The sequence below is a fragment of the Bos indicus x Bos taurus genome, chromosome 11 (genome assembly GCF_003369695.1).
Source record: "Bos indicus x Bos taurus breed Angus x Brahman F1 hybrid chromosome 11, Bos_hybrid_MaternalHap_v2.0, whole genome shotgun sequence".
NCBI lineage: Eukaryota > Metazoa > Chordata > Mammalia > Artiodactyla > Bovidae > Bos > Bos indicus x Bos taurus.
In genome coordinates this window covers 101,579,631-101,590,413 of record NC_040086.1, presented here as the reverse complement: position 1 = coordinate 101,590,413, position 10,783 = coordinate 101,579,631, and the positions used below count along the sequence as shown (strand labels likewise).

Genomic DNA, 10,783 nt, shown 5'->3' with positions numbered 1-10,783 from the left:
ACTCCAGTATTCATACCCACCCATGGCTAGCCCATGGGGTTGGAAACAGTCGGACATGAGTGAGTGACTAACACACTCTGCAGTCCATGTGCAAAGTTGGGAATCTGTACTTTAAGAGCTGCCCTAGTAACCGCTGCACTGTTTTGGGAACCACTAGCCTGGATGTTTGGTCTGCCTTCTAGTTTCAGCCTTCTGTGGGGTCATTCACTCATCATGATCACCTTCATTAAATGTGCAAATGTCTACAAGGCTCTGGGTAAGGGGTTCACCACAGAGTTAGTTGCACGGACAACAAACCTGCACTCAGGCCTTTCACACCAACAGTGGACAACACCAGCACTGCATTTCCAGAGCAAGCCAGAATTCCAACTGCTCATCCGAGGCCTGGAGCAGCCTTTGAGTGGTGACATGTGATGGAGGAGCCTGGAGGGCTGCAGTCCATGGGGTTTCGAAGAGTCAGATACGACTGAGCGACTTCACTTTCACTTTTCACTTTCATGCATTGGAGAAGGAAATGGCAACCCACTCCATTGTTCTTGCCTGGAGACTCCCAGGGACGGGGAGCCTGGTGGGCTGCCGTCTATGGGATCGCACAGAGTCGGACACGACTGAAGTGACTTAGCATAGCCTATGTATGTATGATGCAGGCTTATGGTTTCTCTAGTCTTTGCTTTCAGGTTTTCACATATATGTACATTATGCACTTAAAAAATATTTATTTGGCTGTGCCAGGTCTTAGTATGGCACTGGAGTCTTTAGTTACAGCACGTGGAATCTTTAGGTGCTGGCATGTGAACTCTTAGTTGCAGCATGTGGGATCCAGTTCCCTGACTAAGGATGGAACCAGAGCCCCCTGCACTGGAAATGCAGTGTTTTAGCGACTGGACCACGAAGGAAGTCCCTCTTGTTCATTTTTTAATCAAAGCTCACACAGAGAAGGTCAAATAGTACAGCAAGGGGTAGGCTCCTGGAGTAATGGAAAGATCACAGGTTTTAATCCTAGCTGGGGGCAATATAAGTCGCTGGGACAAGTTACATGATTGCCGGAAGAAATATCAATAACCTCAGATATGCAGATGACACCACCCTTATGGCAGAAAGTGAAGAGGAACTCAAAAGCCTCTTGATGAAAGTGAAAGAGGAGAGTGAAAAAGTTGGCTTAAAGCTCAATATTCAGAAAACTGAGATCATGGCATCTGGTCCCATCACTTCATGGGAAATAGATGGGGAAACAGTGGAAGAGTGTCAGACTTTCTTTTTTTGGGCTCCAAAATCACTGCAGATTGTGACTGCAGATGGTGACAGGGAGGCCTGGCGTGCTGCAATTCATGGGGTCGCAAAGAGTCAGACACGACTGAGCGACTGAACTGAACTGAACTAGCTTTCTCAGCCCCAAGGTAAGGCTGATATCACCTAATAAAGAGTCCTACAACAGCGGGTTGTTATAGGATTCAATGAGAAGTCTTGTCGCTGGTGTGATTATGTTCACTGTGCAATAAGGCTAAAAAGTTTGCGTGGCATGCATTCTGTCTTTGACTTGACCTGCTTAAAACTTTACTTTTAATCATAAACTATGATTCTTCGGGACACAGTGGAAATCAAAGAATCGGAATAGATATTCGAGGCTTCTTCTAGCTCTAACTTTCACGGAAGTTCAACGTGCATCAGACCCTGCACCAGTTCACCCCTGCCAACCCCTGAGGTCGCCTCCCACCTCTCCCCTGTCTTTCACGGTGCTCCCACTGCCCTGGCCTTCTTTCAGTTCCTCCAGCAACCAAGTTCAGGGCCTCCGGATCTGTTCCCAGCCTGGAACACTCTACCATCTCGATTTTTGTTCATCTTTTTCGTTTCAAACTCAACGGTCACTCGTCAGTCTTCTAACCTAGCACTCACTGACCCCAGTCGTTCTCCATCACATTGCCCTGTTTTATTTTCCTTGGAGGGTAATCTGAAATTATTTTGGTTGATCTGCTTGTTCTCTGTCTTCCTCGGGTAATCTTCACCTTCTCATTCACTCCTGGACTGTAGATCAATTCAGTTCAGTCGTTCAGTCGATTCCGACTCTTTGCGACCCCATAAATTGCAGCACGCCAGGCCTCCCTGTCCATCACCAACTCCCAGAGTTCACTCAGACTCACATCCATCGAGTCAGTGATGCCATCCAGCCATCTCATTCTCTGTCATCCCCTTCTTCTCCTGCCCCCAATCCCTCCCAGCATCAGAGTGTTTTCCAATGAGTCAGCTCTTCGCATGAGGTGGCCAAAGTACTGGAGTTTCAGCTTTAGCATCATTCTTTCCAAAGAACACCCAGGGCTGATCTCCTTGCAGTCCAAGGGACTCTCAAGAGTCTTTTCCAACACCACAGTTCAGTGTAGATGGACCTCAGCAAAAAAAAACCGTTGAATACATGGCAGTGTAGGCATGAACCAGCAAGTCGACGGAAGAGCTCTGTCGTCCCACTTTCTCCCCTGCCCTGTGCGTGCATGCTAAGTCACTTCAGTTGTGTCCGACTCTGTGAGACCCTATGGACCGTATCCCGCCAGGCTCTTCTGTCCATGGCAATTTTCCAGGCAAGAATACTGGTGGGTGGCCATGCCTTCCTCCAGGGGATCTTCCCCACCCAGGGATCGAACCCTTGTCTCTAGAGTCTCTCACATCTCCTGCATTGGCCGGCAGGTTCTTAACCACGAGCGCCACCTGGGAAGCCCCTCCCCTGACGCACCCAACTCCCAAAGATCCCGGTAGGAAACAAAACCTGCAGAACACAAAGGCCTAAGAATCACAGCCTGGAGCAGGCCGGCATGCTGTCATAGCAACGCGTTGCCGGAGGGCGGGCCGGAAGTGACGCACGACGATATCCGCTTCCACGACACCGGCACTTCCGGATTGGAAGGCAAGGGGACGACGCGTTTGGCCCGTAGGTGAGAGTGCTTTTCAGTTGTTCCGGTTTTTTTCCCCCAGTGATCGTGTCTGAACCAAGCTGTTTATGGCCGCTTGTCTTCATCTCCCCAGAGGCCTGCGTTGGACCCAGGTCCCCAGGGATGGACGTGGTGCCTGTTTTCTCGCAGCCGCTCCAGGCCCTTCCACGCGGGAACTTTCGTTGTTGTTGTTGTTGTTGTTTTTCCTATCAGCCCCGGAATGCCCGTCCCGGGGCCGAGCGGGGTCTTCATGGAACCCCAGAGTGGAGAGGGAATCCGGGACCAGGCTTGGGCACATCCCTGCAAGACAGGAAGTGGTCTATTCTGAATATAAATAGGGATAAATGCATATAAATAGGGATGCTGCTGCTGCTGCTAAGTCGCTTCGGTCGTGTCCGACACTGTGTGACCCAATAGACGGCAGCCCACCAGGCTCCCCCGTCCCTGGGGTGAACAAGGAGTGGGTTGCCATTTCCTTCTCCAATGCATGAAAGTGAAAAGTGAAAGTGAAGTCGCTCAGTCGTGCCCGACCCTTCGCGACCCCATGGACTGCAGCCCACCAGGCTCCTCCGTCCATGGGATTTTCCAGGCAAGAGTACTGGAGTGGGTTGCCATTGCCTTCTCATAAACAGGGATAAATGCGTATAAATAGGGATAAATGCATATCCAGGGAACCGTTTAGGAAACAAGCAGGACGAGGAGACCGTAGCCCTTAGGTGGCCGGTTACATCCCTCCAGAGCTAAGTGCCGGAAACAGCTGGATTGTTGAGAAACCCTGTAAGGAGGAGGCGGGACCCAGGAGGAATTAGAGGAAGTGATTTTCAAACTTAAGACTAGTTATAGCGCAGAAAGGTAACGCAGAGGGAAATGCATTCCTGGGAGAATGAGGTGCTTTTGTAAATTCCCTGATAAACATATGGTATATTCTGGGGACATAAAGAAAACAGGATGTCTGAAACCCACAGAAAAACGAGAGGTGGAGAGGTGGTCTTGGACCAGACTAAATCATAAAGGGAATGGTAGATGTGTAAGGATTTGGGATTCTGTCTTAAGAACAATGGAGAGGCCATTAAAAAAAAAAAAAGGTTTTTAGTGGGGAAGTGACCCTATATATAAAAGGTTGTGCTAAGTTCAAGAAACCAGGAGGAGCAACATAGAAGGTATTTACCAAAAAGAAAGAAACGGATGGAAGGTAAATGAATATTTAAAAGAATTATCTGCTCTGTTCATTGTTATTAAGAGAGCTCGAGAGAATTCTCTGGTGGTCCAGTGGTTAGGACACCATGCTTGCACTACAGGGGACATGGGTTTGATCTCTGGTCAGGGTGGCTCAGCTGGTAAAGAGTCCACATGCAATGTGGAAGACCTGGGTTCAGTTCCTGGGTTGGGAAGATCCCCTGGAGAAGGAAAAAGGCTACGCACTCCAGTATTCTGGCCTGGAGAATTCCATGGGCTGTATAATCCATGGGGACAAAAGAGCTGGATGGGACTGAGCGACTTTCACTTTCAGGGAAGTAAGATCCCACAAGTTGTGTGGTGTGGCAAAAAAAAAAAAAGAAGTTTTGTTGTGAAAGGGAGGAAAGAGAATAGCTAGATGGGACTTTGGGATTGGAGGATAGTGGCATCCTTGTGTTTTAAGTTAGAAAATAGTCTGAAGATTGTTGGACGTTGCTAGAGGGGATCCAGTGCAGGAGGCAGAAGGGGAGAGACTGGTTAGCTGATGGATCACCGTCTCTCTGAGGAGGAGGAGGAGGAGGAGGAGGAGGTTGGATCCAGCACACAGGGAAGAAATGGTCTCTGACAGGAGAAGAAACACTTCCTTTGCAGCAGCAAGAGGGGAGAACAGGGCAAATGCAGGCAAACATGTTAGATTTGGGGGAACATATTTCTTAGCTAATGTGTGTAAGGCTGTGAGGTCTGAGGCAAGTTAATCTACTTCAGGTCAGAGTGAAGGATGAAATATTGTAGCTTGTTGAGCTACAAAATTCGTGTGTGCTAAATCATTTCAGTCGTGTCCAACTCTTTGCAACCCCATGGACTGTACCCCGCCAGGCTCCTCTGTCCATGGGATTCTCCAGGCAAGAATACTGGAGTGGGTTGCCATGCCCTCCTCCAGGGGATCTTCCCAACCCAGGGATCGAACCGGTATCTTCTATATCTCCTGCACTGGTAGGTGGGTTCTTTACCACTAGCGCCACCTGGGGAGATTTGAAATAACCATTTCAAGAAGAGTAGGCAAGTGAGCCTTCTGGAGCACTGCTGTTCTCAGAAAACGTAAGAACACAAGCCACGTGTGTCATTTAGAATTTGCTAATAGCTACATTAAAAAAAAAAAAAAAAGGAAAGAGAAGTAGGAATGCACATACTGAACGATATCCAAACCATCATTTCATCGTGAAAGCAATAAACAACAGTTATGGGTGAGCTCTTTCTCTGTCTCTGTTCCAAGTCTTTGAAATGCAGTATGTATTTACGCTTAGACGCAGTTTGGCCTAACCACGTTTAAGTACTCAGCAGCCTCGTGTGGCTCGTGGCTGCCGTATTGGACAGCACAGAACTAGAGAGACAGGGCTCAGTTGCTGGTCACTGCTCAGGTCCCAGCTGTCATCAGCAGCCAAGGGCTTAAAGCAGTGCCCATCTGCCCAGTTGTGAGTTTTTTCCTCCAACTGTTCTTAACAGTTCCAGAGCAACCAAAGAGAAAGCATTAATTCATTCTCAAAACGTATTTATTGGATTCCTCCCGTGAACCAGGCACTGCTAGACGCTGGGGCTCTGGTAGTGGAGGAGACAGCCAAAGCCCGCTGGGCCCTCTCTGAACAGGCTATCGAGTTGCAGCCATTACACTGCTTACAGCTGAGGTCTCAGAGAGTCAGAGATGGGTGTCCATGTGTCTGAGTGATGCCAGGACGAGAGGCCTCCACCAAAGCTCCTGGTGCCTCCGTTGCAGGTACAATCATGAGGCTGGGGATTTGGCTTTTAGTCTGATCAGTCCACATGTTTGTCGTTCCCAGACCTTCCAGCTACACAGTTCTTTTTTTTTTTTAATATTTGGCTGCTGCAGGGACGTTCTCCAGTTGTGGCGAGCAGGGGCTGCTCTTGGGTGCAGTGCACAGGCTTCTCATCGGGGGGCTTCTCTTGTTGCAGAGCAGAGCACGGGCTCTAGAGCGCAGACCCAGTCGCTCCGCAGCATGTGGGACCTTCCTGGACTGGGGATTGAATTCAGGTCCGCTGCATTGGTAGCGGGGACTCTTAACCACTGGACCACCAGGGAAGCCCCACAACTCTTACAGTTTCTTTACTACCTAGGAAAAAGTAGGTACCTTCTGTAGAAAATATGCGTAGCATTCCGAATTGAAAGACCATTGATACAGAGAGGTCTCCAGAATCTGTTAGCTGAAAATCACAAAATGCAGATCGTAAAATACAGACACCGTGTGAGGGGCTTCTTAGGTGGTGCCAGTGATAAAAACCCCGCCTGCCAAGAGACAGAAGAGATTTGATTCCTGGGTGGGGAAGATCCCCTGGAGGCGGGAACAACAATCCAATCCAGTGTTCTTGCCTGAAGAATCCCATGGAGGGAACAGCCTGGTGGGCTACAGTCCAGAGGGTCACAAAGAGCCGGACACAAGCACAGTGACTTAGCACTCACGCACCTTCGGTGTGAGAAGGAGGGCTACGCAGAGGTCACTTTGATGTTTGAACCCTGTAAACATACTTCCTACTTACAGAGAAGTAAAGTCTTAAAAATTGAAACCAGAAGCAGTACAGAGCAAGGAGAGAAGACATGTTTGTAAAATTATATTTTTAACCATGTCTTTTGTGAAGTACATATCTATTCCTGTACTTAACCTCCAGAGTGCACATGCTCTGTATAAGAACTGACTTGGAGGCCTTATTAAACTTCATTCCAACTAACTGCAGAACTTGGACTCCTCTTTGAACCACTAATAAGGCCCATTCAGCCTCTTTCTCAAAGAGGTAATCTTTTAGCTTGAGGTCAGTGGTTGCCTGCTGTCCTCGCTGTGAACCACAGCTGGGCTAAATGCTGTAAAAGAGAAATAGTTTGCTGTGAAAGTATATTGTCTGGGGAATAGACAAAGCCCAAGCAATCAGGAAAACTTTCTTTTCTGTCTTTCCCTTTTGTAGATACTTAGTACATTTATATCCTTCATTTGCTTGCTTTTAACACAAGTGAAAGCAGCCTGTGCCCTTGTTCTGCCCCTTGCTTTATAAAGTGAACTATTTAAGGCAGTCAAGTAAGCGTAGACAAAAATATAACAAACACCCCTGTACTCATTACTCCAGTTAAGAAATAAAAGACTGCAGGGACTTTCCTGGCAGTCCAGTGGTTAAGACTCTGCACTCCCACTGCAGGGAACAAGGGTGGATCCCTGGTTACAGAACTGAAATCCCACATGCCGTCATAGGGCGTGGCCTAAAAAAAAAAAAGGAAGAGAAAGAAAAATTTACAGATATGAGAGAAGCTGGCTCTCTGCTAAGCTGCTAAGTTGCTTCAGTCGTGTCCGACTCTGTGTGACCCCATAGACGGCAGCCCACCAGGCTCCCCTGTCCCTGGGATTCTCCAGGCAAGAACACTGGAGTGGGTTGCCATTTCCTTCTCCAATGCATGAAAGTGAAAAGTGAACGTGAAGTCGCTCAGTCCTGTCTGACTCTTAGCAACCCCATGGACTGCAGCCTATCAGGCTCCTTTGTCCATGGGAGTTTCCAGGCAAGAGTGCTGGAGTGGGGTGCCATTGCCTTTTCCGAGCTGGCTCTCTACTTGTCCCTAATCCCTGATTTGCCAGTTTACTGTGTTTATAGTTTTGCCACATATATATCCATTCAGAAAAGATACATGAAACTGTTTTTTTGTGTTTTAAATGTAATATATTTGGTTGTTATTAGTCTGACTCTTTGCAAACCCATGGACCATAGCCCACCAGGCTCCTGTGTCCATGGGATTTCCCAGGCAAGGATACTGGGTGTGTTGCCATTCCCTTCTCCAGGGCCAGAGCGTTGTTCTCAGCTAACTGGTTTTTCTTCCTATATCATAAAGGCAATGGAAGCAGACAAGTGAATTATAGTGAGCTTGCTGTGCATTTAGAATAATAGGACATTTATAATCATGACTCCAGGCTTATCATTTGTCATGCAATTTCATCTTTCTGTGATTTTGTTTTCTTTATTCTGAGGCTAATGTATAAAATGCTCTGCAAAAATAGACTGTGTTGTTAAGTTCCCCTACAGGAGTAAAATGGAAAGAGAATCAAGCAGCTTAGAAACCCAAACTCCCATTTTCGTGAAGAAAAAGGCTAAGCATTCTAAACATAAGGACAGACATCGGAGGCATTCCCAGGAGAGTTTCAGAGCCGCCCCCCTGGCAAACGAGCAGTGTGACATAACAAAGAGTAAAAAAAAGAGAAAGGCCAGCCAGCGTCTCGTTTCTTCTCCTTTGAAGATAACAGAAATCTGCGATGAGACTGAAATGGCCACATCTAAACCCAAAAAGAAGAAAAAGAGAAGAAAAAGTGCTTCGGGAGTCGACGAGGAAACAGGTGTTGCGTACATCCTGGTGGATAAAGAAAATATTGAGAACACACCTTTCAGAAGCGATGTGGATGTCGTTTACGTTGATGCGAGCAAGGAGCAGAAGTCGACAGAACGGCCTGAAGTAGACGAACCCCATTCAGGTACTAAGCCACTTGAAAACACGTCCGAGGAGCTGCACAGTGAAGTTCGGAAGAAGAAGAAGAAGAAAAAGCATAAAAAACGTCAGAGGGAAGTTGAATCCTGGGATGCTGTCCAGGAAAGTCCGGGTGCAAGCATCGCCCTGCCCAGGGCAGCCTCCCAGGAGCAGGAACCGCAGCCTCAAGTGGACCAAGAAGAGGGAATCGTGCAACTCTCAATGTCTGCGGGTCACAGCAAGTCCAGGAAAAGGAAGAGGAAGCATCCAGATCCCCCAGAATTCGAGGCCTTGGCTGCGCCCGAGAGGGCCCAGAGTGTGTACTCGGAGGGATCCCGAGTAGCCGACGAGGTCGAGACTTCAGGAGGCAGTCAGGATTCCAGCGGCCTCAAGAAAAAGTCTAAGAAAAGGAAGCGAAGATCTCTTGAGAGCACCGTGGAGCCTGGTGATTTTTCAGTGCCCAGGAGGAGCTCTGAGGACACGCCTCTTGATTCCCTGGAAGGTACCTTGGTTGAAGGAAGTGCGAAACCCAGGCCACAAGAGGAGAATCCCCAGGCCTGTTCCAAAAAGGTGCAGAGGTAACATGATGGTGTACGTCTTGTGTGTGAATCCTGCCTGTGACCTCTTTGTTTAGCCGAGCTATAGTGAGTGCTAGAAATCATGAAGAGGTGGACCATCCGGGTGTAGAGTGACGTGCGGAACTAACTGCATAACTTGTCAGGGACCTTCCTTTCTTCATGTATATAATAAGGCAGTTAGATTCTGTTTTCATGAGAACTATTTTTTTTTTTTACTTTTGTATTCAGTTCAGTCGCTCAGTCGTGTCCGACTCTGCGACCCCATGAACCGCAGCACGCCAGGCCTCCCTGTCCATCACCAACTCCCGGAGCCCACCCAACCTATGTCCATCGAGTCAGTGATGCCATCCAACCATCTCATCTTCTGTCTTGCCCTTCTCCTCCTGCCCTCAATCTTTCGCAGGATCAGGGTCTTTTCAAATGAGTCAGCTCTTCACATCAGGTGGCCAAAGTATTAGGAGTTTCAGCTTCAACATCAGTCCTTCCAATGAACACCCAGGACTGATCTTTAGGATGGACTGGTTGGATCTCTTTGCAGTCCAAGGACTTTCAAGAGTCTTCTCCAACACCACAGTTCAAAAGCATGAATTATTCAGCGCTCAGCTTTCTTTATAGTCCAACTCTCACAGCCATACATGACCACTGGAAAAACCATAGCCTTGACTAGACAGACCTTTGTTGGCAAAGTAATGTCTCTGCTTTTTAATATGCTATCTAGGTTGGTCATAACTTTCCTTCCAAGGAGTAAGCATCTTTTAATTTCATGGCTGCAATCACCATCTGCAGTGATTTTGGAGCCCAGAAAAATAAAGTCACCCACTGTTTCCACTGTTTCCCCATCTATTTGCCATGAAGTGATGGGACCGGATGCCATGATGTTAGTTTTCTGAATGTTGAGCTTTAAGCCAACTTTTTCACTCTCCTCTTATACTTTCATCGAGAGGCTCTTTAGTTCTTCTTCACTTTCTGCCATAAGGGTGGTACCATCTGCATATCTGAGGTTATTGATATTTCTCCCGGCAATCTTGATTCCAGCTTGTGTTTCCTCCAGCCCAGCGTTTCTCATGATGTACTCTGCATAGAAGTTAAAAAAAAGCAGAGTGACAATATACAGCCTTGACATACTCCTTTTCCTACTTGGAATCAGTCTGTTGTTCCATGTCCAGTTCTAACTGTTGCTTCCTGACCTGCATACAGGTTTCTCAAGAGGCAGGTCAGGTGGTCTGGTATTCCCATCTCTTGAAGAATTTTCCACTGTTTATTGTGATCCACACAGTCAAAGGCTTTGGCATAGTCAATAAAGCAGAAATAGATGTTTTTCTGGAACTCTCTTGCTTTTTCGATGATCCAGCGGATGTTGGCAATTTGATCTCTGGTTCCTCTGTCTTTTCTAAAACCAGCTTGAACATCTGGAAGTTCATGGTTCACATATTGCTGAAGCCTGGCTTGGAGACTTTTGAGCATTATTTTACTAGCGTGTGAGATGAGTGCAATTGTGCGGTAGTTTGAGCATTCTTTGGCATTGCCTTTCTTTGGGATTGGAATGAAAACTGACCTTTTCCAGTCCTGTGGCCACTGCTGAGTTTTCCAAATTTGCTGACATA

At 47.5% G+C, this 10,783-nt stretch overlaps 1 protein-coding gene across 3 annotated transcripts in view; it reads left to right on the top strand.

Moving 5' to 3' along the window:
- Positions 1 to 2,835: 2,835 nt before the first annotated feature.
- The window catches only part of TTF1 (transcription termination factor 1), a 29,387-nt gene continuing 21,439 nt past the window's right edge, over positions 2,836 to 10,783 (top strand). Inside the window, exons 1-2 of one of the 3 annotated variants that reach the window (XM_027556651.1) lie at positions 2,836 to 2,921; positions 8,155 to 9,179. In XM_027556651.1, the coding sequence (XP_027412452.1) occupies positions 8,173 to 9,179 (1,007 nt within the window). In that variant the 5' untranslated portion in view covers positions 2,836 to 2,921; positions 8,155 to 8,172. The remainder of the gene's footprint in view (positions 2,922 to 8,154; positions 9,180 to 10,783) is intronic. The other 2 variants (XM_027556652.1, XM_027556653.1) reach the window with 2 other exon arrangements.